The sequence below is a fragment of the Cervus canadensis genome, chromosome 4, assembly GCF_019320065.1.
Source record: "Cervus canadensis isolate Bull #8, Minnesota chromosome 4, ASM1932006v1, whole genome shotgun sequence".
Taxonomy (NCBI): Eukaryota; Metazoa; Chordata; class Mammalia; order Artiodactyla; family Cervidae; genus Cervus; species Cervus canadensis.
In genome coordinates, this window is record NC_057389.1 from 104,163,447 (window position 1) to 104,191,324 (window position 27,878).

A 27,878-nucleotide genomic window follows, 5' to 3' on the forward strand; every position below is an offset into this window, starting at 1 on the left:
TTTGATAAAAGTCACATAAAACGTACTATTTTAACCATATTTAACCATACAGCTCAGCGGCACTAGATACATTCACATTGTTGTCCAACTCTCACCATCATCTGTCGCCTGAAATTTTTACCTTCTTAAACTGAAATTCTGTTCCCGTTAAACACTAACTCCCCTTCTCCACCCGCCAGTCCCTGGCATCCACCAATGTACTTTCTGACTCTATGAATTTGAGTATTCTAGGTACTTCCCACAAGTGGAATCAATCCCAGGTGGCACAGTGGTAAGGAATTTGCCTGCAAAGTAGGAAACACAAGAGACTCGGGTTCCATCCCTGGGTCGGGAAGATTCCCTGGGGGAGGAAATGCCCACCCACTCCAGTATTCTTGCCTGGAGAATCTCATGGACAGAGGAGCCTGGTGGGCTACAGTCCCTGGGGTCGCAAAGAGATGGACACGACTGAACACACACACACCCTATATATTGGAATGCATCTTTAAGGTTAACTTAATATATGTCCCGCAAACAGATCATACCTGTTGAGGTAGTCCAAGCGCAGGTTGGAGAAGAATTTCCAGACACAGAGCATTTCAGCAGGGAGTGAGTTTATTAAGAAGAAGGAATGGAGATAAAGTGGGCACTGGGGGTGCAGTGCCGACCTCCTGACCAGGGAGAGTCAACAATTTTCGTGGGTTAACAGCCAATTTTTATAGCCTCAAGACAAAGAAAATCCCTGCCAGATGGTTGGCATTAGATGATTGGTCGGGGCGCTATAGGGTGTTTGCTAGAGTGGCCATCTTCACTTAACTGGGAGTCAGGAAGCTTGTTAGTGATCGTCAGGGACTTTTGACAATAGTTACAAAGGGGTTCAGTCAGCTTCAAAGGTGACTTTGGTTCTGGGCTCCGCTTCTGAGGCCTGGGTGCAAGACCTCACACCTGTGGCCTCGGGGCAGGACTCAACAATACCTTCTTATGTTTTTTCCCCCTGTGCTATACTAGAGGTTCTCCTTAGTTATCTATTTTATATATGGTAGCCAACACCCTTCTTTTGTCTTTAGGTAAAAACTCTAGAGAGTCCCTGGGACTGCAAGGGGATCCAACCAGTCAATCCTAAAGGAAATCAGTCCTGACTGATTGGAAGGACTGATGCTGAAACTGAAACTCCAATACCTAGGCCACCTGATGCAAAGAACTGACACATTGGAAAAGACCCTGATGCTGGGAAAGATTGAAGGCAGGAGGAGAAGGGGATGACAGAGGATGAGATGGTTGGATGGCATCACCCACTCGATGGACATGAGTTTGAGCAAGCTCTGGGAGTTTGTGATGGACAGGGAAGCCTGGCGTGCTGCAGTCCATGGGGTCGCAAAGAGTCAGACACAGCTGAACGACTGAACCGAACTGAAAGATGGTATTTAAAGGAGTGGCTTAGGCACTTTGGGGGAGCTTTACTCATTTCCCTCTGAAGTACACATGCCAAACTTCTGTGTGTTTCTCTCTTGCCAGTCTATTTTTATTACGGGGGGTCTCAGCCAGTAACTCAGAAGGGAGGAGGGCAAATTCGTCTCCGTCCCCACCCCCACAGTGGATGCTCATTCCTGAGGGCAGCTGTATTCCCTGTTTTAAAGGCTCCAGTAAGCTGACTGCCTGGGGCTCCAAGCCCAGCTTCACTGACTTCTAACCTTGGCAAAACCGCCTCTCTGGCCTCAATCTGTCACCCTTGAGATAAAGACAGTGCATCCACCTTATCAGGTCTCACAAGAATTGAGTCTTACCTGCTGGACTGAGCCCCCCAAAAGAGTTCCCTTACCAAGTTTATGGTTAATTCATCTGTCCCAAACTTTATTCCCTTTCTTGTCCCGTGTGACCTCAATCTTGTGCTAACTGAACACTGATCAACCAGTCAGATGATTACAATTGCTGATGTCGATAACAGCATTAATGTACCAAAATGATCGTTGGAGATAATATCGCTAATGTACAAACTCCGGTTGTTTCTCCAGGGCAACATGAACTCACAGATCCTGGAGGCACGGAGCACCTGGCCGGAAAATCGTAAACCAGAGACATCTGATGCTTGGAACTATGATTAAGAAATGTCATAGCGGAACTTCCCTAGTGATACAGTGGATAAGAATCTGCCTGCCAACGCAGGGGACACGGGTTTGATCCCTGGTCCAGGAAGATTCCACATGCCTCGAAGCAACTAAACCCGTACACCGTAACTACTGCGTTCGCAAGCTGTGGCTACTGAAGCCTGCCTGCCTAGAGTCTGCGCTCCACCACGAGAGGGTCGCCCCCGCTCTCTGCAACTAGAGAAAGCCCGGGCACAACCACAAAGATCTAGGGCAACCAGAAATAAAATGACACAAATGGGGTCCTCCCAGGCAGCACGGGGACAAAGAGTCCACCTGCCAATGCAGGAGACATTCGAGACGCAGGTTTGATTCCTGAGTTGGCAGGGTCACTGGCATAGGAACGGGTAATGCACTCCAGCACTCTTGCTTGGAAAATTCCATGGACAGAGGAGCCTGGCAGGATACAGCCCATGGGGTGGCAAAGGGTCCAACACAAGTGAGCGACTGAGCACACAAAAACCAATGAATAATAAAAGGAAGGAAGATATGTCATAGCGGGACTTCCCTGCCTGCCCAGTGGTTGAGAAACCACCTTCCAACGCAGAGGATGTGGATTCGATGCCTGATGAGGGAACTCAGATCCTACACACCGCAGGGCAGCCAAGCCCCCGCACCGCAACTAAAGAGAAACCCACACTCACCAACAAAAGATCTAAATTTTTTAAAAAGCCACAACAATGCCACAAGATGATTAATTTCAGCCTCTTTGTTCTCCCTCTTAAAAACAAAACAAAACTCCTAACTCAAGGTCCAAGGTGCAGAGGTTTGGAGGCTTGTCTTCCCTTCCCTTGCTCGGCGCCTTGCAATAAATGTACTTCCCCTCAATACCAGCATGTTGCGTGGAGAGTGAACTGACCTGAGCGCACTCTGGCAACGGTAGGTGTTTGAAAACTTTTCACCTGGTGTTTCTTTCTTTGCTCCACACTCTGCTGCAGATCTAGGTGTCCCCACACATCACCGCCACTCCCTGCGGCGATGTCTCTCGGGGGTTTCGTGGCTCTTCTCTGCACCACACCTATTTGAAGATCCATACCTAACCTCAGTCCCTGTGAATGTGACCTTATTTGAGAAAAAAAAAAAAAGATCTTTGCAGATGTAGTTACATTAAAGATCTTGAAATTAGGTTGTTTTGTTCTGGATTTACACTGGGCCCTGAATATACTGACAGATTGTCCTTAGAAAAGAGGAGAGATAAGGACTTTTCTAGTGGTCCAGTGGCTAAGACTTCGAACTCAGGGTGCAGGGGGTGCAGGTCTGATCACTGCTCAGGCAAGTAGCTTCCAAATGCTGAAGCCAAGAGTTCACATACCAAATCTAAAGACCTGGCATAGCCAAATAAGTAAATATATGTTTTTTAAAAAAGAATACAAGGGACTTCCCTGGTGGTGCTGTGGGCAAGAGTCTGCCTGCCAATGCAGTGGACATGGGGTCAACCCCGGGTTCAGGAGGATCCCACAAGCAGAGGAACAGCTGAGCTCATGTAACATACTACTAAGCCTGCATGCTACAACTCCTGAGGACCACACACCTAGAGCCTGTGCTCTGCAACAAGAGAAGCCACCGCAACAAGAAGTCCGTGACCACAACGAAAAGTAGCCCCCACTCACCGCAACCAGAGAAAGCCTTTGAAGACCCAGCACAACCAAAAATAAAAATAGGTAAATAAAAATAGATAAATAAAGTTACTTTAAAAAGAAAAGAGGAAAGATGGAGGAGAAGGGAAGGCCATGGGAAATCAGAGGCAGAGACTGAAGTGATGGAACCACCAGCCAAGAAATGCCTGGAGCCCCGGAAGCTGAAAGAGACAAGGAATCTTCCTGTCCTAGAGCCTCTGGAGGCAGCACGGCCCTGCTGACACCTTAGTTTCAAACTTCTGGCCTCCAGAACTGTGAGAGAATAGATTCCTGTTGCTTCTAAGCCACGCAGTTTATAACGACTTGTTATGGCAGCCACAGGGCACTAACAGTGACCGAAGGACGTGGTCCTTGAGAAAGCCCTGGGCCGGCAGGACGCAGAGCCAGACTCGGACACCCCGGCTCTGTATGGTCAGGATGGAGCCAGACGGAGGCCCCTTAGCCTGAGGGACCCAGGGCAGAGAACACGGAAGACTTATGGGAAGACGGGCATCAACGCTGGGGCTGAAGAGATAAAGAGGAGTTTGCCAGTGGGGGGCCATTCTTTGTAAGCAAACTTGCCCAGGCTTGTCTGAACCCAACTCTGGCTGAAGCTGAGACATTACTGATTGGCCAACTACCCAAAATAGTGAGCTGTTAGTTCTAAAACATTGGGATTACGCTCCAACCAATCTAACCAGCACTACCCTGTAAGGGGGTAACACAGAGAAGCAGGTCGCACTGAGAAACCGAAGTTTGGAGAGGAACTGAGGTTCCCAAATCAGCTTGGCATTTCAAGGACTAAGCCAGGATGTGAACCCAGGCTGCCCATGGGTTCCCCTCGATGACACATACAAGTGTTGACCTGGAGGTATGTTTACAGTGGTTCGCCAGTGATTATCCTTGCCTGTTGAACTCAGAGATTTTTAAATAACCTGCTTTTTCACCTCTTCCAGATTTCATGTCGTGACCCTGTCTGCCTCATGAGACATCATGAGATCATTACATCATGAGAAACAAACAATCGGGTTTGGGTTGTTTCTTGTGTGGGGAGTCTGTTTGATGAAGGTGTCTATGGCCAACAGTAGGTAGAGGGGAAAATTCTAGGCGCTTGGGAGCTAAGCCAAGTGGAAGGAGCAGTATGACCGGTCACTGTGCCCTGTTTATACCGCTGCCCCGGCCTGGCCTCCGGAACCCACGGAAGCTGCCAGTGAAGATTACAGTGCTCATCACTGGCTGGCTATCTGCAGTCTGTCCCACCGCTCCTCCCAGCTTGGCCAAGGGGACAGGCTGTGAGGTCATCGGCTAAAGATGCTGTGAAGGGGAGCCAAATTGGCCTGGCTGCCAACATTCCAGAATTTGACAAAGTGGAAACACCAGGGAGCTAATGTTCCCTCTTCCTGTCCCGGGGGACCACCCATGGGCTGTGTCCCCTTGAGAATTTCCAGGAATAAAGGGAACTAATTACTGTCCTGCTCGTAAAGTGGCAGACACCCACTCATGAGTCATCAGCTCCACTCCTGGACATGCACAGTGGAATACTATACAGCAAGGAAAAAGAATGAGCCACACGACAGATGAAGAACACAGCCTTTCACAGACATGGTATTGAGTGAAAGTCACGAGACAGAAGGGAGGACGTACTGGCTGGTTCTGTTCATATCAAGTTAGAAAATGGGAAAACTCACCCAGGGTAACAGAGGTGGGCACAGTGGTTACAGGAGGTAGGGAGAGTGGTGAAGCTGGGAATGTTCGGGAAACTCATTTTGGGAAATGGTTATGTGAACTGTCATCAGGCTGAACAGTTAGGTTAGTCCTTTTTTCTTTCCATAGCTTATATCTTGATAAATGTTTAAAAATAAAAGGCATACGGAAGCTTCCGTGATGACCCAGTGGCTAAGACTCCATGCTCCCAGTGCAGGGGGCCTGGGTTCAATCCTTGGTCAGGGGACTAACACCTGGCACAGTGCAGTAAATAAAAATACTAAAAAATAAGTAATAATAAAAGACAGAGGGCTATAGAAAACATTCTGGTCATGCCTCAGAAAGTTAAACATAGAATGACTATATGAGCCAGTGATTCCATTTCTGGGTACAACCTCACAAGAATTGGAAACAGATCCTCAAATCTTCCCGTATGGATGCTCAAGGGAGCACTACTCAACAGTAGTTCAAAAGGTGGAAACAGCCCAAACGACCATCAGTGGATGAACTGATGGACAAAGCATGGTGTCTTCACATCCTGGAATATTATTCAGTCATAAAAAGGAATAAAGCACAGATAGACGGTCCAACAGAGATGAACCGTGAAAACACGCTGACTGAAAGAAGCCGGATTCAAAAGGTCACACGCTGTGTGATTCCATTTATATGTGTATATTGTGACTTATGGGCTTCTCTGGTAACTCAGCTGGTAAAGAATTCGCCTGCAATGCGGGAGACCCCAGTTAGATTCCTGGGTCAGGAAGACCCCCTGGAGGAGGGCATGGCAATGCGCTCCAGTGTTCTTGCCTGGAGAATCCCATGGACAGAGGAGCCTGGTGGGCCACAGTCCCTGGGGTCGCAGAGTCGGACACCCCTGAGCTGCCAAGCACAGCACAGCACGATGTGACTTATGATATTTGTGGTCTACCCCACTTCTGGCATTGAACTCCTAAAACCCTTGGGATTTTCTGTGATGAGACAAAGGTGTCTTTTGGCACAGAGGTGACTTTGGGGAAACACCCAAGGGTGGGGGTTGGTTGCTGAGAGCACCAACCATGTGATCATAGGGTTGGGACACTCAGCTCCACCCCCTCCTGCCAGTTTCAGGGATGGGAGAGGGGCTAGAGATAGATTTCAGTCACCAACAACCAATGACTTAATCAGCTGTGCCTGTGGAATGAAGCCTCCATACAGCCCCAGAAGATGGGCTTTGGAGAGTTTCTGGGTTGATGAACATATAGAGGTCCTGGGAGAGTAGTGCGCTTGGGCCGGGGGCAGAGAAACCCATGCCCTTCCTGCACACCTTGGTCTATGCAACTCTTCCATCTGCCGGTTGATCCATTTCCTTTAATATCCTCTGTAATAAACCTGTGGTCTAGTGAGTAAATGGGTTCCTTGAGTTCACCTGTACTTCATTTGATCAGAAGTACAGGTGACAATTTGGACTCCTGACGGGCATCTGAAGACAGGTGGTGATGGAGGGCAGTCTGCGGGACTGAGCCCGTAAGCTGTGGGGTCCGATGTTATCTCTGGGTTGTTGCTGTTTAGTCACCAAGTCGTGTCCAACCCTTTGGCCACCCCATGGACTGTAGCCCGCCAGACTCCTCTGTCCATGGGATTTCCCAAGCAAGAATACTGGAGTGGGTTGCCATTTCCTTCTCCAGGGGATCTTCCTGACCTAGAGATCAAACCCAGCTCTCCCACATTGCAGGCAGATTCTTTACAGTCTGAGCCACCAGGAAACCCTAATTGAGTTGAATTAGAAGGCACCCAGCTGGCATCAGAGAACTGTTCACGTGGGAAAAGAATGTTTAATGTGAAATATCCAGAACAGGCAAATCCATAGAGATAGAAAGCTCTATAGATAGAAAGACAGAGGTCTTTCTATAGCTCTACAGATAGAAAGAACGGGGTTGCCAGGGGCTAGGGGAGGGAGGGTGGGGAGTGACTGCTAACAGGGGTGGGGTCTCCTCTTGCCGTGAAGGGAATCTTTCAGAACTACAGGATGGTGGTACAGCATTGTGAATGTACTAAAAGTCACTCAATTGTTCATTTTAAAAGGCGAATTTCCTGTTAATTTTCTGGGGAGGAGCATACCTGGGAGGCAGGAGAAGTCCTGTGAAAGTTTCCCAGAAGAGGTAGAGAGGGGAGCAGAGATGACTTCCCAAAAATTCCTCCCAGGCCTGCAAGCTCTGGGTTCCCAGGGAACCCAGGCATTCTGACAAGCCTCAGATGAAGTCTTGACCTGTGTGGACTTGGATGAAGTCATGGCCTGTGTGGACACGTGCACGATCCCACAGTGGAATTGTCCCTGACATACCCGCCTTACTTCCCCCAGAGCCTTGGTTTCCTTATCCCTAGAAAGGGAATGAGTTGTATGGGAAGAAGACTGGCCCAGTTTCCTAAACAGCTGCAGTCACATGGACGTGATGGTGACGTGAGCAGACAGATGTCTTGGGGAGCACGTGCTGAGCGCCTGGGGCATCACGGGGAGAGCCTCAATCCTCCCCCACTGCCCCCTGCCATGGTGCAATCCCACTGCACTCAATCCGAGGTGAAGACCAAACGGAGCCTGAGATTTGGTGGGGTTTGCACAGCTGTAGGTGGGGAGGGCCTGGATGTCGTTCCTCCAGTGGGAGCCTTGCTGTGCCCCCGCCTTGTAGCTCTAACCTGCACACGCCCCATCACACTTTACACGGTCTGCCTCCCAAGCTGCCCGTTCTCTGTGAAGCCCAGAAGCTGGATGCAGGCGCAGGGGTGGATGCCTGGGGCCAGGAGTTCTGAGCAGCAGAGCACAGACCAGGTACCACTCGGGAAAGGATGCTCCTGGGGCACCCTCCACCCCTCCGTCCTCTGGTGGCTGGACCTGATACCAGCCTTCCCTGCCCCAGGCGCCAGCACCCCAATTCTCTGCTACTTCCTCTTCAGTCTCAGCCAAAGGATTAGGGTCCAAAGTAGCTTCATCTGACTTACTTACAAAACAGAAACAGACTCGCAGGCACTTCCCTGGTGGTCTATTGGTTGAGACTCTGCACTTCCAATACAGGAGGCCAGGGTTCAATCCCCGGCTGGGGAACTAAGATCCCACATGCCTAAGATGCCACGTTATAGCCATGGTGTGGCCAAAAAATAAAACATTAAAAAAAAAAAGAAACAGACTCACAGACTTAGGGGGCTTGGGATTGAGATGTACACACTGCTATATTTAAAATGGATAAATTATCACAACTTTGCTAACTGGCTATACTCTAATACAAAATAAAAACTTTTGTCTTAAAGTTTTTAAATAAAATGGATAACCAACAAGATCCTACCCTATAGTACAGGGAACTCTGAACAATGTTATGTGGCAGCCTGGATGGGAGGGGAGTTAGGGGGAGAATGGATACATGTAATATGTATGGCTGAGTCCCTTTGTTGTCTGCCTATCACGACACTGTGAATCCACGACATTGTGAATCCACGACATTGTGAACCTGCTATGCCCTAATACAAAACAAAAAGTTCAAACAAAAAACCAAAGGAGCTTCATCCCTAAGCCTTCAAGACTCTCCCAGTCTGGAGCAGACAGGGCAAAGCTCACACACTCCCAGTGCTATAGGGTCAGGGCTGGGCTGGAGAAAGAGATGGGGTTGGAAGCACACTGCTGAGCCTGGAAACGTTATGAGAGGTGGGAGGGGCTTTTTGAGTAGGGTTTCCAGGAATGGATAGGAGTTCCCCAGCTGAGGATGAGTAACTGCAAAAATAGCTAGTCTATTAAGTACCTGCTATGTGCCTGACCCTGTCCTTTATACCACATTTGATCTTCTCTCAAGTGAAAGTCTCAATCTTTATTTTCCAGGTGAAGAAACAGAGGTGTGATAGAGAAGTATGACTTACTCCAGGTTATCCTTTCTGGCTCTTTCTGGTCATTTTCCCTCTGTTTCCTGTTTTTTTTTTTTGGGGGGGGGGCCTCTCCTGCTGCTGCTGCTGCTGCTGCTAAGTCACTTCAGTCGTGTCCGACTCTCTGCGACCCCATAGACGGCAGCCCACCAGGCTCCTCCATCCCTGGGGTTCTCCAGGCAAGAATACTGGAGTGGATTGCCATTTCCTTCTCCAACGCATGCATGCATGCTAAATTGCTTCAGTCCTGTCTGACTCTATGCAACCCTATGGACAGCAGCCCACCAGGCTCCTTTGTCCACAGGATTCTCTAGGCAAGAATACTGGAGTGGGTTGCCATTTCCTTCTCCATGCTTCCTGTTTTTTTTTTTAACATCTTCAGGCTTTGATCCTAACCAGAGGGAAGGGAGGGGAAATCCCATAGGTGAAGAATGCCACCTCTTAAACTCCTGTTATGGAACTTAGCAGAGTGTAAAGTTGGCTTTTTATTTTGCTTTTTGACGAAATCATTCTTTCCCAAGCCCATCAGACTGGAATGATGTTCTCAGTTAATGAAGGAAGATACTGAGGCTCTGAGTGGTGCCTCAGCTTCCCCAGAAGCACATCCCTGGTACCAGGCCCAACTTGGACCTCTTGAGTATTTATTCTTCACACAAGGGCAAGCAGAAGACACTGGGCGGGCCAGAGTGGATACGCTCAGACATGCAGGAGGTCCAAAGGTGTCAGCTCTGGCTCAGAGCACGCCAAGCACAGACATGCCTGGGCTTATCACCAACCTGCTCTCTGATGCTGCTGATGCTCTTGGGGTGATGGCTGGGGTGCACCCAACACTGGCTGAGGAGGGCCTTCTGGCTTTCCCAGGACCCTCAGAAGTGCCATCCAGTCCAGACATCCCCAGATTCCAGGAGCTGCAGAGATCCTACAAAGATCTGCTGACTAGGCTGCGAATGAAGGGGAACTCAAAAAGATGAACCCAGACCTCAGGCTAAAGCCCAAGCGGAAGTGCTAAGATCCCCCTGGGAAGCCCCTGCATCTGACCAGTGGTTCTGTGTCATCGAGACCCAGAGCTGCCACTCAGCCTCAGTTTCCCCACCTGCAAACCCTGCGGGAACACCCCGCTCATCTTTGGGACTGACGGGGGAATTAGCAGTTGCCTTTGTGTCCAGACGGGGTGGGACTCAGCCACTCTAGGATTGTAGTAACCCCTCCTCGGATCACAGATGGGGATACTGAGGCCCAGAAAGCCCAGTGACTCTCCTGAAGAGGCACAGCACCCAAAGAACACAAAGGCGGAGTCTCCAGGAGGGCGCAGTTCCTAGCCCTCGGCTGTGGGGAGGAGGGAATTCAGGAGCAGGGATCTGGGTAAGCTTGTGGGGGGCAGGGGGGGCAGAGCTTGCCCAGACTAGCTCTGGATTTGAAGCAATCGCGTGTCAAAGACCACTGAAGCTGCCAGCAGCAGGAGCCCTCACAATTTCCCCTAAATTCCTTGCATTCCAGGGAGGCTCCAGGGGGGTGGAAGGCGATATGGGCTACACCAGGATCTGGAAGGACTTCCTGTGTGTTTGTGTGTGTGCACGTGCATGTGTGTGTGTGTGTGTGCATGCACGTGTGTGTGTGAGCGGCCTGGTGAGGGGAGGGGATGTCACACCTCAGAAATTGCTTTCACCCCTCTCTAACCTCACCTGTGTTGTGTGACTCCAAGCAAACCCCATCCTCTCTGAGCCTAGTGAGGACTCTGAGGGCCCTAGACCCACAGCCCCAACCCACACTTATTTCCAAGATCCAGACCACTCTGGGAGAGGAAAGTGGTCCATGGAATCTGGAAACTAGGTGACCTGTGTGGTCTGTGTGTGTGCTAAGTCGCTTCAGTCGTGTCTGACTCTTTGTGACCCCATGGACTGTAGCCCACTGGGCTCCAGGCAAGAATACTGGAGTGAGTTGCCATGCCCTCCTTCGAGGGATCTTCCCAACTCAGGGACTGAACCCACGTCTCTTATGCCTGCTGGATTGGCAGTCACGTTCTTTACCACCAGCGCCGCCTGGGAAACCAAGGTGTGTGGTCTGGTACCCTGCATTTCTCAGCTATGGAATCTGAGACCCAGACAGCTGAAAGCGCAGTAGCTGGTTGCTGCATCTTCAACCCCAGGCACTTAGTAGACCTTCAGTAAAAATTATTCTGGCTACCAGGAGGAGGCACAGCCAGTGTTGGAACCTCTCTGTCTAAAGATCAGACACACATTCAATATTCCTGCAAGTATTAACTAAGCACCTACTGTGTGCCAGGCACAGTGGCAATCAAGCAGACAGAAATCCCTGCTGTGACTCTGATGGGGGAGGCAAATGATGGACAATCAGGTAAAATAGGGTTGTGTCTATTTTAGGAAGGTTGGAGGGACATGTAAGCAGCCATGCTTAGGTTCAGGTGAAGAGTGTAGCTGGTAGAGGAAGTAGCTTGTGCAAAGGCCCTGAGGTAGGATCCAGCTTGGGATGCTGGAGGAAATGGACACACAATAGACCCGTGAGTCTGCTGTGTGCTTGCGTCTCTCTGCCCCAGGGAACTTCCGGCCCAGCATCCCCCTTTCCCATGGGAAATGCCACTTTCCCTGGACCCTGCTTCCTCTGTCTGCAGTGGCAGCAACTCTACCAGGAGTGCTTTAGCACACGGACTGAAACCGCCCGCCCTGGCCAGGCACCCTAGGAACCATTTGTAGGAGTTGTTTTTCGACAGGAGGTCCTGGTAAGGAGCACAGAACTAATAAGCCACCACCAACCGGAAGAGTTCGGGAAAGGTCAAAAGGAGACACCATGTGCCCGACCACCTCCCAGAGTCCTTCTCGCTGGCATCCATCTTGGCTGAGTGATGCGTGCGCGGGACTCTGAGTCAGAATGATTGGCTAAAGACCCGGAAACTAATCCCATCACCATAAATCCCGAGACTGCAGGCCACGTGGCGGAGCAGCTCTCCTGGGCTCCCTGACCCTCTTGATCTCCGCCCGGGCGCCCCTTCCCAATAAAATCTCTTGCTTTGTCAGCACATGTGTCTCCTCGGACAATTCATTTCCAAGTGTTAGACAAGAGCCCACTTTCGGCCCTGGAAGGGGTCCGCCTTCCCACAATAGGAATCTGAGGGTCCCTACAGCGCCAGGTGGGGGTCACTCATCGCCCACCCAGAGGCTGCATCCAGGCCCCTGAGGCGCTGCATCTGCCAGACAGGCTACCTGTCACCCACTGGGATTCCTGTCCGCCCCGTGTCTGACCACAGCCATGATGCCAACCAAGGGTCTGAGTCCATGCTAGGCCCGCAGGTCAGAATGGCAGCATTTAAAGTGAGGAGATACTGGCCAGGGTCCATGCCTTGAAGTTTAATTCTTTTCTTTTTTGTCTCAAGGCTTGTGGGATCTTAGTTCCCCAACCAGGGATCAAACCTATGCCCCGGGCATTGGAAGGCGCAGAGTCCTAACCACTGGACCGCTAGAGAATTCCTGACATTTAATTCTAACGGATGCCAAGTAAACATTCCAACAGACCCTGTCCCATGACTTAGTCCCAGTAAGAGCTCCCACAGCCTGGTCAGGGGTGACATGAACTGATATCTTTTACTGATGAGGAATCTGAGGCTCAGTGGTTGTAACTGAGTTTCAGGAGCTCCCAGACCTCCAGGGGCTCCAGTCCAGCCTGAGCTGCTCCCCCGACTTGAAATCCGTTTCCCCTCCTCCCTCTCCTCACCCAAGCCTCCCCTTCAGCTGCCCAGAGACCCACAGAAGTGCCTGCCCCCACAGTACACGTGGGGCACAGACAGGAATGAGAGAAACACCCCCAGACCCTGGCTCCCCACTCCCCTGGGTGGGGCTCATCCAAGCCGTTCACAGGGGTGGGGCCTGGGCCAGGGGCTTTTGGGTCCTGCCCCCTTTGAGGAAGCCCCAGGGAAAGCTGGTGGGGAATTGGCCTCTCTGCCCACAAGGCCTGGCTGGAGGCCACAGGAGATCCATCTGGGCCTTGGGGGTACCTGGCATGTTTCCAGGGCTCCCTCCACATTTCAGGTTTCTATCTTGTCCTGAATCTCTCTCCAGGAAGAGCCCTGCCTCCTGGAGGTGACCCTGTGTCCTGTCCCCAAAGGAGAGACCAGCCCCTGCAGGCTTGGGGTGGCTTCTCCCTGACCCCAGGGAGACCCCTTGAGTGTCTTGTCTGAAAGCCCCATGTCTGGGACCCTGGGGTAGGCAAGGGTCTGCCGGACTTTGCTGGGGGCTGGATCCCGGGAGACACTAAACTTGATGCCCCAGAAAGCAAGTAAAGCATTGAAATATCAGCTTTCCGGCATGTCTTTTTGAGAAGCTTGCGTCCCCCAAGGTCATCCTCAGCCTGGGGTCATTAGTGGGAAGGGGGGCCCCCACATCACCAGGGTTTCTGTCTTGGTGTGTGACCTGAGAGTAGGTCAGCAGCAGCTGCTATGGGTGCCCTGGGTAAAAACTATACGAGGATTTCAATAACGATTGTCCTCTGTCCTACAACCAACACACTGCCTTGGTTCTGATGCACAGAGAGGCTGAGTAACTTGCCTATGGTCACACAGCAAGGCGGGGGTGGGGGGTGGGTGGTAGGTGCTGAGATTTGAATCCTGGCCACGCTGATCCCTGCGTTCCCTGAAGGCTCAGCAGTAAAGAATCTGCCTGCAATGCAGGAGACGTGGGTTCAATCCCTAGGTAGGGAAGAGCCCCTGGAGGAGGAAATGGCAACCCACTCCAGTATTCCTGACTGGAAAATTCCATGGACAGAGGAGCCTGGCGGGCTACAGTCCATGGCGGGGCAAAGAGTTGGCCACAACTGAGCGACTAAGCATGCACACATGCACACTGATACCCAGTGTGTGCAAAATTCCCACTCACACATGACCCTGTGTCGTGGGAGGGGGGGCTGCTCTTACACCTTTTACCGATGGGGAAACTGAGGTTGAAATCCATTGTTGCACGTGTCACAGTCAGGGAGAAGAGGGAAGGGAACGTGAACCCAGACTCACCTCTCTGAAGCCAAGAGCCATCCAGATTGTTGGATCAAGGATCAGGGCAAACTCTTCACAAGGCTTTTAAACTAGGAGGAAAACCAGTCACAAATGGAGGAGTCTCAGAATCCCCTCACAAGCCTAGAAATGCCAGGTAACAGGTAGCTCAGCCAAAGTCTGGATGAGTCCAAGCCCATCGTGGAGTCCAACCTTTCAGCCCTAGACACACACCAGTCCCCCGAGGCTTGGTTCCTTTATCCATTAACGGAACTGCGTGTGAACTGTGCCCACAGGCTGGAGTCCAGTAAATGTTGGCTTCTCACCATTATTTACCTTGCAGTGATGCCATCCCAGACAGCGCCCCCTCTGCGCCGTGCCCCCCCCCCATCCCTAGTCAAGCCTGGGCATGATGATCCTGGCTGAATAGCCCCTGCCGTGTTAAGCATTACTCAGCGTTCTGCCTTGCTTCCAGGGTTTGGCCTCTGCAGGGGGTGGGGTCGGGAGGAGGGGGTGGTGGGGAGGCTGTGGGGCATCCCTGTCTCTTCAGTCCTGCACCCTTTCCTGAGCACGCACTTATTCTGTGTGCCAAGATGTGGGTGCAGAAGACCCAGCCTCCCACGCAGCCACAGTCAGGATGGTAGCACGTTTACTCGTGTGTTTATTAAGCCCAGAGCATTGCCAGGGGATCCTCTGAACCCCTGCATAGAGGCTGGGACTGAGCCTCAGGGGGTGCCGGAGGCATAGCTGGGCTCACCCAGCAAGTGGGTGTGTGCCAGGGTGGGAGAGACTTGGACTCCATTCTTTCATGGGGATCCCTTCTGTGTGACCCCTAATAAGTCCTTAAGCCCCTTCCCTGCACATATCCTTTTCACACTTTACACACCCCCACGGTCTGCTTTGAACAGCTGCCCACCCTCTCTGAGGCCTGGAAGCTGGGAGCGGGCACAGGGAAGGATGCCTGGGGCCAGGAGTCCCAAGCAGTAGAACAAGGTCTGGGTGGCCCAGGAGGAAGGGTATTCCTAGAGTACCTGCTGCCCTTCCATTATCTAGTGGCTAGACTTGACATCAGCCCTCCCTGCCCTAAGCCTCACCACCCTAATTCCCTGCCATCTCCTCTTCAGGCCCAGCCAAAGGATTAGGGCCCAGATCCATTGTTCCTGTCCAAGCCTTCAAGAAGCTGCCAGTCTGGAGCAGACAGGGCCAAGTACATGCACTCCCAGTACTGTGGGGTCAGGGCTGGGCTGGAGGAAGGGATGGGGTTGGAAGCATCCTGCTGAGCCTGGAAAAGTAATGTCAGAGACTTCCTGGAGGAGGGGCTTTTTGAGTAGGGTTTTGAGGAATGGATAGGAGTTCCCCAGCTGAGGATGAGTAACTGCAAAAACACCCAGTTTATCAAGCACCAGTTCTGTGCCTGGCCCTGTCCTTTACACCTTGTTTGACCTTCTCTCAAGGGAAAGTCTCAATCTTTATTTTCCAGGTGAAGGAATAGAGGTGGGATGGATAGGAATGATTTGCCCCAGTTTGCACTTTCTGGCTATTTCTGGCCCTTTTTCCCCTCTTTTTTCTTTGTTTTTCACTATCTTAAGCCTTTGACCTGAGCAGAGAGGAGAGGGGGAATCTCATCAGAGAAGAAAGCCACCTCTTAAATCCCTGCTATGGGGTTTAGCACATAGTAAGTAATAAATCTTTTTTGAGAAAATTATTGTTCCCACCAGCCCAGGTGGGATGATGACCTCATTTCACAGTAGAGAATACTGAGGCTCAGAAGGCCCTTGAGGGGGGTTCCCCAGCATACCTAGGAGCAACCCCCCCCCCCTAATCAAAAGCACCGCCTTCTGAAAAGCAGCGGAAGGCCCCGCCCAGTTTTGGTCCCTGGAGTGTTTACTTTGCACCCACGGCGGGCGGGACCAGGCAGGCGGGGGCGGACAAAGTCCGGGGACTATAAAGGCTGGTCCAGCAGCGACCGGTCAGTCCTAGTTTAGAACTTAGCTAACATAGCCATGCCTGGTCAGCGACCGGCAGTGCCACATCGCTCTCCGATGTTGCTGATGCTGCTCATGTTCTCCTGGCTGCGGTCGGGAGGCGCCCTGTCTCTGACCCAGGAGCACCTCCAGACTTTGCAGGGACCCTCAAACGTGCACTCCAGCCCGGACATCTCCAGATTCCGGGAGTTGCGGAAACGCTACGAAGATCTGCTGACACGGCTTCGAGCGAACCAGACCTGGGAAGACCCGAACCCGGGCCTCATCCCCCCTCCTCAAGTCCGGATAGTCACTCCAAAACGTGAGTAAAATCTCCGAGACCCCACCCTGGGCAGCTCCAATCATCTAACTGGTGGTTCTTAGACCTACCGCCGAGCCTCAGTTTCCCCATCCCTGAACCAGGCAAGAAAGATGCCCCTTGGGGGAGCAAAAAACTGGATGTGCGGCGGGACCAGGCGAGGCTTAGCCAATCTGAGATGTTACAACACTTCCCGGGGTCGCAGATGGGGAAACTAAGGCCAGAGAATCCAGCGACTCCACTGAAGACTCAAAGAACCTAGGAGAACCCAGAGACAAGTTCGGGCGAGGGGGTGTGGTCTCTGCCCTTGGACATAAGGAAAGGGCTGTTTGTATGGGGGATTTCCCCGGGGAAAGATCCAGTGTCCGGCGGAAGGAAGGGAAGCGGGGGGCGGGGGGGGGGGTACTGAGCGGTGCGCTGAGATGCGCTAAACCTCCTTGGGCTGGTTCCGAATCTGATGCAATCGCGCGCCAAGACTCTGCTAAAGGTGCATGTGACTGGTGTCTTAGGGAGTGGAGTATATTCACGTTCTCCACCGAGCCTCCAGCAGGCGGAGTAGGCGCAAGATCTGGGCTGCTTTAGGAACTGGGAGGCGTCAAGTCAGAAGCGAGAGCTTTTATCCCACCTTAATGCCACTTGTTACCATGGGACTTCAGCAGAAAGGAGGCAGAGACAGTGCTGAAATCGCAGACTCTCTAAAGATCAGATATACATTCATTCCCGCGGGTACTAAGCATCTACTGTGTGCCAGGCACAGTGGTGACCAAGGAGACAGAAGTCCCTGCTGTGATTCTAGCGGGGGAGGCAAATGATAGACAACCAAATGAAATCGATCGATGCCAATTTCAGTCAGAATGGAGTGGTATGTAACCAGCCACGCTGAGATTCAGGGGAAGAATGTGGCCGGTGGACAAAGTAGCCAGTGCAAAGGCCCTGAGGTAGGATCCAGCTTGGGGTGTTGGAGGAAATGGCACAAACACCACCACCACCACCACCACCATCCCGCGCTCAGCACACGGTAGGCCCGTGAGTGACTAGCTTTCTTTCCTCTTTTCCATAGTGCGACTTGGGCCAGGTGGCCACCTGCACATGCGCATCCCCCGGGTCAACTTAACTGAGGGGCTCCCTGCAGCCTCCCGCCTGCATCGGGCCCTTCTCCGGCTGTCCCCGAAGGCGCGGAGCTCGTGGGACGTGACGCGGCCACTCCGGCGACAGCTGAGACTCGGAGGCTCCCGGGGTCCCGCAATACGCCTGCAACTGTTAGCAAGCCCGGACCAGTTGCAGGAGGCGTTGCCTTCTGCACCGCCCCAGCTTGAGCTGCACTGGCGGCCAAGCGCCACCAGGGGGCGCCGTCACGCGCATGCTCACACTCGAGACGGCTGCCCGCTCGGGGAGGGGCGCTGCTGTCATTTGCAGAGCCTGCGCGCGTCGCTTGAGGACCTGGGCTGGGCCGACTGGGTGCTGGCGCCGCGGGAGCTGGACGTGCGCATGTGCGTCGGCGCGTGCCCGAGCCACTTCCGGTCCGCTAACACGCACGCGCAGATGCAGGCGCGCTTGCATGGCCTGAACCCTGATGCTGCGCCGGCGCCCTGCTGCGTGCCTGCCAGCTACGAGCCGGTGGTGCTCATGCACCAAGACAGCGACGGCCGCGTGTCACTCACGCCCTTTGACGACCTCGTGGCCAAGGACTGTCACTGCGTGTGAGCGGCCCTGGTCCTTCATTTATGGCATGGACGCATTTTGAAAGACTTCAGTTGTCCTTGCCTGTCTGTTGGGCTCCTGGAACCTGAAATACCCTCTTCATAACCGTTGCTGTCTGTCCCCTCCCACCCAAAGCTATGTATTTATATTTCTATTTATTATTAATTTATTGGGGTCTTCTGCCTAGGGACTAGAGGGCTGGGGAGGGGTGGTCTGACAGGGTGTGTGTTTATGAAAAACCCTGGTAATAAACGTGAAGCTGTCTGATCAGCCCTCTGTGGTGTCCAGGCTGGAGCCGGTGACCTTGGGAAGAGCCCACCCCCACCCCAGCCCCGTTGGCCTCAGTTCCCCCAGGGGATCTGATATGGGATGATTGAAACAGCCCAGGGAATGGGTGGCAGGACGTTCTTTGGGGATGCCAGGAAAGGGGGTGATGCTCATGATGTCAATGGGCTTCCCTGGTGGCTCAGACGGTAAAGAACCTGTCTGCAGTTCAGGATGGGGCGGGGTTCGATCCCTGGGTCAGGAAGATCCTCTGGAGAAGGGAATAGCTACCCACTCCAGTATTCTTTGTGTGTGTGTGTGTGTGTGTGACTTTATTTGTTTATAAAATTTATTTATCTTTTAATTGAAGGATAATTGCTTTATAAAATTTTGTTGTTTTCTGTCAACACTCCCATCCAGTATTCTTGCCTGCAGACAGGGACAGAGGAGCCTGGTGGGCTATACATTTCATGGGGTGGCAAAGTGTCAGACACGGCTGAGAGGCTGACACTTTCTTTTAACTGTCAGGACATCCATGGGACCCACGGGTATCCGGGGACATCCCTCTCACTGTTTCTGTGTTTCTCTACCTCCCTGTTCCTCTGCTTTTGTTTCTGAGACCATTTTGGGTCTTGGTCTCCCTCCATGTCTTCTCATCTCTTGGTACTCCTGCCTCTGTAGGTATCTGGCCCTGTCTTGATCACCATCCTGTGGTCTCTGCCCCCATGGGGGTCACCTTTCCAAACATGGGCAGCCCAGAGTCACGTCCATCTGCCATCAGGTGCAGTGTGTGTGAATCTACCACCACTTAGAAGAGTTGCCTTCCCTCTGCTGTCTGTGGCACCTCCCTTCATGTTAATGGTGCCTCTATCCTTTCATGTAAAAAGAGCACGGAGGGACTTTCCTGATGGTCCAATGGTTAAGATTCCATGCTTTCACTGCAGGGGACATGGGTTCAACGCCTTAGGGAGCTGAGCATGGCTCATGCCTCATGCCAGTGTCAAAAAAAATAAGAGAGAGCAAGGAGAGAAAAGGTGTGAAGAACATTCATGCACGTCACGTTTCCCAGGTTATACCCTTTTCTACTTGGGATCGTGAATAATCGCTGAGATGTGCCAAGTCCAGCCCCCTCCTCACTTGCCTGTTCACCCTGAGTAACTGGAATAGGGGTCTGGAGGAGACAGTTTCACCTGCAGCAGTGAGTGCAATGTGTCCCCTGTGAATCCCCCCACCCAGAGGCAGATTGGAATGACTGTAGGTGCCCCTGAATGTATTCAATGAGTACCCACTTTGTGCCAGGCCTTGGCTGTGCCCCTGAGGAGATAAAGTGACAAGGTAGGCAAAAACCACTCCATTCCAGCTCGGTCAAGTGCAGAAGACAAATGAGTACAAGAGAGATGAGTAAAAGAGATGTCATAAGGAAGTGGCTGATTTGCAGTGAGGACTGTGCCAAGGAGTCAACCCAGGCAATGCATTAGTGAACAGAGGGACACATATGATTGGGGGCAGGAGTCGGGGCTTGAGCCATGTAGGACTGGGGTGCAGGGGTGCAAGGAAGCTGAAGACCCTCATAGGTCACCTCTCCCACTTGGGGTCACTCCCAGGTGGTGTGATTCAATAAAACTCAATGTCAGGATGACCCAAAGGCAGCAGATGCTATACTGAGTCTTTCCCCCAACCCAGCTGTTGCCTGTGCTGGACACCACTGCCCATGTGTCTTTTCACGCCTCCAGGCTGGTCCCCCTGCCCCCTGTGCTTTGTCTTTCCTGCTCCTCAAACACCTATGCATCCTTCAAAACCCACTCCAGATTCCCCTCTTACATACAGCCTTTTAAAACCACCTTCGTTCATCTCTGTCTGGGGGTCCTGGCTCCATCTTTCCCTCTGGTCCAGGCTTGACCTCCCAGGACTGGGGATGTCTGTGTCCAGCTCTGTCGCCCGTAGTTTGAGGGCTTGACAGAAGCCAGGCTGGGGGCAGCTGACAGGAAACCCAGCTGAGGCATGAGCTTAAACAAACTCTCAAAATACCCTGAGCTCTGGCAGTGATGAACTCTACCTGAGGAAGAACCAGGACTGGCTTCTTGGAGTGGCACTGGTGCTGCACCTAGACCCGGAAGGATGAGTTAAGGTGTCTCAACATATTAGAGCTAAAACCACCTTAGAGACCAATTCTAATCACCCTGTTTTACACGTGGGGGAACTGAAGCCCAGAGAGTTCACGACGGGGTTAGGAATTGGACCCGTGCCACCTGATACAGATGCTTAAGCCTAAGAAGATGTGGAAGGGGATGGCACGCTGGGCCGTCAGATGGCATGGATAAGTGTGAGGAAATGAAAGCTTCCGGAGGGAAGTGAGCTTGATGGGAGAGGAGGCCCAGATCAGAAGGGCAGAGGAATGGGAAAGGGTGGTGAGTTGGACAGGGCTGGGTCCATGCAGGTCTCAACCACTAGGCTGAGAATCTGGAGGCGCTGGGGAGCCATAGAGGGTATGTGAGCAGGGGAGGAGCACGGTGCTATTCTTGAGTTATAAAGACCCTTCTGAGGCTGGTGTGGGCTGCCTTGGGGCCCAAGGCTGGATACCAGGCATCCGAGAAAGGGGCCTGAGAGGGACAGAGGGGAGGGACTGGGGCTTGGGAGCAATTGAGGAGTCTCAGAGTTCTTGTCTTGGAAGCTCAAGAAATCCCCGCTCTGAGGAGCCCACTCACCAGCAGCCTCGTCTGTCCTGTAGAATTTATTTGGGCAATGCTTGCCCACTGACAGGGGATGCCAGCAGCGTTCACACATTGACTCTCCCGTCCCCATCCATGTTGGGGTCTCTCCTCCTCTTCTAGCAGCCAAGTGACCTGGGGGGCAGAGTGGGCTAGGGATGGGGCTCCAGAGCCTCTCTGGGGCCTCAAGGATGACCCTCCCCTGGTCCCAGTCCTCAGACAGGAGGACTGAAGAATGCCCCGTCACCTGGAAGGGGCCAGGCTGGAGTTTGAGATGATGAAGACGTTGCTCAGCGCCCGGGGACCACATACTCCTCGTCATCCAATGGGACCCGGCCCAGTGACTGAAGGTTGCAATAGACAGGCTGGGATTCGTGCTGGAAGCTCTCGTAGGTCATGTAGAAGTCGCTGCCCCTCTGAAGGGGGAGACCTGCGGGGAAAAGACAGATGGGAGGTCAGGCAGGACTCAGGGAGCAGGCACATCAGCTTTTAGAGGCAAAGTAGTTCATGGTGATTGAGTCCACTCCTAGTTACATATGAGGTGAGTGAGGCATTAGGCAGTGCTCTCCCAGCCTGGCCCAACTTCCTATGAGGAAAGCAAGTAGGGGGCAGTGATTCAGGGAAGCGTCTATGGATTCAGCATTGTAACGCTGTGGTCCGAGGACCTTGAGTCATGGTAGGTTTTTTTTTTTTTTTTTCTTCCTTAAAGCTGAAATAGTTGGCCATTTTTTACATTCAAATTTAGTTTTTGGTTTCCTCTTGAAAAACTGGAAAGTTCTGGTCACACCAGGCACATGAACCTGCTGCCTGGAGCTGAATCAGTGCCCCTTCAGATGGGAAATTTCCCCCCAGGTCTCCTGAAGCAACTGACTTTGGGCCTCGATACAAAAATAAATCTCTGAGCCTCAGTTTCCCCACCTATTGAATGGATTAGGGAGGAGGTAGCTTCTAGGAATATCTTGCTATGGTGGGCAAGACCCCAGAGAAGAAGTTTCCCATCTCCAGAACATCCTAACCCCACCCCTGGCTCCTCCTGGAACAAAGGCCCCACTGACTAAGTGGTGTCTATCAGTCATTTATACTTTAGTATACATTACTCCAAAATACATAAATGGTTGTATGGGGATGGAAGTCAGGGTTTGTTCTAGTCTCTGATTCTGACCTTGAGCAAGTCATTCTCCTGCCTCCCAGAACCTCCATTTCTTTCTTTCTTTTTTTTTTGGCTGTGCCGCCTAGCTTGTGGAATCTTAGCTCCTGGACCAGGAATTGAACCTGCACCCTAAGCAGTGAAACCACAGAGTCCTAACCACTGGGCTGCCAAGGAGTTTCCAGAAACTCTATTTCTGCAACTGTGAAGTGTAGGATGAGATTGACACATTCTATTGTAAGCAGTGTTTTTAGAGGAGCCTGGCCCTGAGATCCTGGGGACAGCAAGGCAGAGGTGGTCATCAGAACATACACTGCCTTAGGAAGTCTGGTGCCTTCTACTCCCTACTGCAGACCACTTCTGCTTTTGAGCCATATTTGTATCTGCTTTGCATATTCTCTCATTTCTCATCAATAACTTCCCACAGGCCTCCCCATCTTTTGGACTCTGCTGCCCAACCCAATCGTGACCCTCTTACCTTCCTGCTTGGATCCTCCCAGCCCCCTCCAACCTCAGCCCTGAAGTCTTGCCTTCTCAAAACACATTCACATTGGTCTCTGTTCTCTCCCACCTCCAGGTCTTTGTTCCTCCTTGTGCCTGCCCCCCAGAAATCCCCTCTCTCATCCAACCTGGAAACAGGCCCATCTATCTAAGCTTAGCCCATTTGGGGGGCAGGGCTTTGTGGGGATAGAGAGACATAGACGGCTTTCTTGGCATCTCCTGTGTGTCAGGGGGAGACAGGGATGTGGTCCCATTTTACAGAGACAGAAACAGAGGTTCAAAGGCAGCCTGGGGTCACACAAGATCTAAGCCCAGGCCGCTGCCTGCGACCACAGAGCCCCCACTCCACCTTGAACACCTGCCTCCTCCCTCCGCATCCTTGTCAGCCAGAAACTGGGTTTGCAGGTCATGCAGGGGGATGCGTGTCTTCTATCCAGGAACTCATTTAGTTCTTGCGCCAGCTCTGGGAGGCAGAGGGCTATTATTAACCCCATTTTATCTGGGAAGAAACTGAGGCCCAGAGAGGGGAAACTACTTGCCCAAGATCACACAGCCTATAAGAGGCAGGGCCAGGAGTTGGACCCTGGCCATCCAGCTCCAGAGACTCACAGACACACGTGTGTGGGTCACTCACCTGTGTTCATCCCACTGGTGTCTGGCAGCCGGTGGGCCCACGAACATGTTCTCGTAGTCAGAAGTGAAAGATCCGGGCGGGGTGTTGGGTGGGGTCTTAGGCCTGCGGGCTTGGCTACTGTACCTCGGCTGCCGGCCCGAGCCAGACCTGGAGACATCCTGAGCAGCCCACGTTTTGCTCAGGTTCTGGCCCATCCGACGTCTACAGAGTCTCCAGGCCAGCACCGGGCCAGCAATGGCAAGCACAAGGAGCAGGCCTCCACTGGCCGCCAGCGCTCCAATGGTTGCCTTGGTCAGGCCAGAGGGACAGCTCACTTCCAAGAAGACAGAGAGGTTGTGCCAGGCACCGGTGGACACATCCAGGCACTCCGGAAGCTCTGGGCCAGAGCAGTTGCCCTGCCGGTCCTTGTGCCAGTCTACCAGGGCACAGCTGCAGTCAGCCCGCAGGGTGAGGTCACAGCGTTTGGCCAGCGCCCTGTCCACGAAGTCCAAGGAGTTGTTGGTCACAATCAGTAACTGCAGCTGCGGCAGGTCTCTGAAGAAGGACCACGGGAGCTGCTGAAGGCCGGTCGCAGACAGGTCGAGGACCTGCACGGACCTGGCCTGCAGAGACTGGTTCTGAGGTAGCTGGCTCAGGATGTGGCCGCTGAAGTTGAGGCATCTGTCAGTGTATTCCGTGGCCCAGGTCATGTCCTCTGAGAGCACGCTGCATCTCTGGCTGCCTGCCTGGTGCAGCAGCAATGGCAACAACAGCGCCCACATCAGGGCGTCCCCCATTCAGGCAACCTAGGCAGAGACACCGGAATCCAAGCCCCAGCCTCAGCTTGTGGTCACCCTCCCCCTTGCCACTTGTATATATATATGTATGTTTTTATAGCTCAGGCCACTTCTGAAGTGTTAAAACGGCAGCCCTTCGCTGGCTGCTCCTCTTTGATTGGCTCTGGCCTCAGTCTCCCCTTCTGGGGAATGGGTACCTAACCCTGATGCCTCAGGGGCTTGAAAGGCAAAGAGGAGACTTGGCCCAGTCAGCCCCTTCTCTTTCTCTCAGACGTGCCCCTTCGGGCTAGGTTGCCCAATTTCCCCAAATATTTTGGGAGAGCTAGCCGGCCAAGACAGGCCTATATGCAAACGAGCTGTTGCCCCGGAAACGACCCCGCCCCTCTGCCTTTCTTCTCGAACTGCAGGGGGCTGGGAGTCTGGGTCTGAGAGTCTTGGGTTGGGGTGCTGACGAGTAACCCCCACCCCCCCACCCCGCTCCGGCTCTGGTTTCCACAGACCCAAGTTCCAATGCCTCCTTCCCACCTTTCTGGTCCTACTGCCCGCCCTTGGCCTCGGTCGTGCTGGAAGTTGCCGGAGGCGTGTTGGCTCACCCGAACCTGGGGGTCAGAGGGTCCGACCCTCCCCGGATTCCGATCCACTGTGATGCCTGGCGCTCCTCTCGCTCTGCACCCAGCTCTGCTCACGGGGAAGAGGAACTGGTGCCGAGTGAAGTGCAGAGGGGAAGAATAAAGACGACCCAGAGACCCGCCCCCGCCCCGTGGAAGGCCTCAAGAATCGGGATTCTCACGGGAGGGGCAGGGGCGGGCGGCCTGCTTCCTTCTTGCTGAGACCCAATGACTACATGTCCCCCAGTGACACCCCAACTAACTGCTACCTCATCAACTCACTCTCACTTCCCAGTCTCAGCTCAGTTGACTCCCAACCCATGCATTCATTTATTCATTCAACAAACATTATCCACGCTGAGCCCCGGAAGAGGCTCCGCCCCCAGTCGGTTTCTCTAGGAGCATCCAGTCTTGGAAAAAGATAAAGCTGGACACAGACACCCCCAGTCTGATGGAGTCAGGTCAAGGTCGGGGTGAGGGACAGGGTACTGGAAGGTTTCCTGGAGAAGGAGGTGGGGTTTCAACACATGAATAGGAGTTTGCCAAGGATTCCTAAAACCTGCCTTTGATTTTGCAAGCTCTTAGCCTCTCCCACAGACTCAGAATTCTCCTTGTGTATGAACATGCTGGGGCGGCGGGGCATTAAGAGGAGGGCTCGCTGGGGAAGAGGACTTTTGTCTGGGGCTTGGAGGACGAGCAGCAGCAGCAGGCAGAAATGAACGGGCCATGAGAAGGCACAGCGGGAGCACAGGTCTAGTCGCCGGAGAGGCCATGCAGCCTGGGAGAGAGTGGTTCAGAGGGACAGCCTCGTTAGGGGTGCAGTGGCTGGAGGGGCGAGGGTAAGTGGAGGAGCTGGCGGCGGGTGGGGGCCAGGCAGCGAAGGCCTCCAAAGCCAGGCTGAGGAGTGGGGCTTTATTCCCAGGGCCAAGGCAGGTGTGTGGCAGGGCACTGTGTGAAAAGATTCTTCTGCAGTGAGCCTGGGCTCTGGAGGTGGGGAACCCTTCCAGGAGCCCGGAGTCTCAGGAGAGGGCGGCCTGAGTCAGACCCCAGGAACAGTGACACAGAGAGGCTGAGGGGACTGCCCTGGCGGTCCAGTGGTTAAAACTCGGGGACAATGCAGGGGACACAGGTTCAATCTCTAGCCATGCCACATTGTTGTTCAGTCGCTAAGTCATGTCTGACTCTTTGTGACCCCGTGGACACACCTGTCCTTCACCATCTCCCGGAGTTTGCTCAAACTCATGTCCATTGACTTGATGATGCCACCCAACCATCTCATCCTCTGTGGTATGGAAAAAAAAACAAAACAAAAAGAGGGTTTGAGGAGGGAATGGGCACAGGTGGGCTGGCAGAGGGTCTCTGCCTCACTGGGGTCCTGGCTTTAGGCAGACCAGGTTCAAATCCTTTCCAGCCCCTGGCTCGTGGCTTGACCTTAACTGTTCTTTATCTTAGATTCCACATCTGTAAAATGGGATAAACGTCAAGAGTCTTCTGCTGGACTCTGGGAGGCTGGAGTCTACTCCCCCATGCTTTCCCTTCTCCTCAGACTCTGCCCCTTTCTATCTTCAAACTCAGAGGAGTTTTGCATGTTTATGAGATGTGCAAAAATTCAAAAGTGTGATGACACCCAGTGCTGGCCAGGATGTGGGGAAACGAGCAAGCCCACATGTTGCTGGGGGAGCATCAGTAGCACAGAGCAATGGGAGGCATCCTGTCATGGGAATTATGAATGCCCAGGCCCCAGAGCCAGCATTCCACTCCTGGGACTCTGGAATAGTTGCATGTTACAAAATGACAGGACCGGGCACTGATGGGTGGATAAACTAAATGTGGTCCATCCTTACAGTGAATGTTATTTGGCCAGAAAAAGGGCTGGAGCTGGGGCTTCCCTGGTGGTTCAGAGGTAAAGAATCCATCTGCCAATTCAGGAAACACGGGTTCAGTCCCCGGTCCGGGAAGAGCCCACCTGCCGCGAAGCAGCTAAGCCCACGCACCACAGCTATTGAGCCTGCGCCCTGGAGCCTGGGGGGGGGGGGGCCGCGACTACGGAAGCCCGAGTCCTAGAGGCCACGCTCTGCAACAGGGGCAGCCACAGCAGTGAGAAGCCTGTGCATGCAGTGAAGAGTAGCCCCGCTCACCACAACCAGAGGAAGCCCGCACCAGCAACAGAGACCCACACAGCCAGAAATAAGTAAATAAATTTTTAAAAAGGAATGAAGCTCTGGGACTTCCCTGGTAGTCCAGCAGCTAAGACGCAGTGCTCCCAATGAAGGTTTGGCTTTGGTTCAATTCCTGGTTGAGGAACTAGATCCCACATGCCACAACTAAGAATTCACATACCTCAAAGAGAAGACCCTGACTGCCTCAGCTGAAGATGCCGCTTATCGCAACTAAGACCCAGCAAAGCCAAATGAATAAATTTTTAAAAAAGGAGTGATGCTCTAAATCACAGCAGGAGCTTCTATCACCCACCTCCCAGAGTAATGCAAATAAAAGCAAAAGGAAGCAAATGGGACCTAATTAAACTCAAAAACTTTTGCACAATGAAGGAAACTATAAGCAAGGTGAAAAGACAGCCTTCAGAATGGGAGAAAATAATAGCAAATGAAGAAACAGACAAAGGATTAATCTCAAAAATATACAAGAAACTCCTGCAGCTCAATTCCAGAAAAATAAATGACCCGATCAAAAAATGGGCCAAAGAACTAAACAGACATTTCTCCAAAGAAGACATACAGATGGCTAACAAACAAGTGAAAAGATGCTCAACATGACTCCTTATCAGATAAATACAAATTAAAACCACAATGAGATACCATCTCACGCTGGTCAGAATGGCTGCTATCAAAAAGTCTACAAACAATAAATGCTGGAGAGGGTGTGGAGAAAAGGGAACCCTCTTACACTGTTGGTGGGAAGGCAAACTAGTACAGCCACT

At 52.6% G+C, this 27,878-nt stretch overlaps 2 protein-coding genes and 1 long non-coding RNA gene across 3 annotated transcripts; 2 read left to right on the top strand and 1 right to left on the bottom strand.

Annotated features, from left to right (window-relative positions):
* Positions 1 to 259: 259 nt before the first annotated feature.
* LOC122440757 lies at positions 260 to 14,466 on the top strand. Its single transcript, XR_006269159.1, has 3 exons — positions 260 to 271; positions 11,748 to 11,754; positions 14,334 to 14,466. It is a non-coding gene; the product is annotated as an uncharacterized LOC122440757 (long non-coding RNA).
* A 1,855-nt stretch (positions 14,467 to 16,321) lies between these two features.
* GDF15 (growth differentiation factor 15) lies at positions 16,322 to 18,833 on the top strand. The gene is made up of 2 exons (XM_043467376.1): positions 16,322 to 16,604; positions 17,662 to 18,833. Exons 1-2 carry the CDS (start codon positions 16,322 to 16,324, stop codon positions 18,303 to 18,305), a joined length of 927 nt encoding a protein of 308 aa, XP_043323311.1. The 3' UTR covers positions 18,306 to 18,833.
* A 2,449-nt stretch (positions 18,834 to 21,282) lies between these two features.
* LRRC25 (leucine rich repeat containing 25) lies at positions 21,283 to 25,058 on the bottom strand. Its single transcript, XM_043467377.1, is given in 4 exon segments — positions 21,283 to 21,687; positions 21,689 to 21,704; positions 23,557 to 24,341; positions 24,858 to 25,058. Coding segments are annotated over 3 exon segments (915 nt in total). The 5' UTR covers positions 24,333 to 24,341; positions 24,858 to 25,058; the 3' UTR covers positions 21,283 to 21,564.
* Positions 25,059 to 27,878: the final 2,820 nt, after the last annotated feature.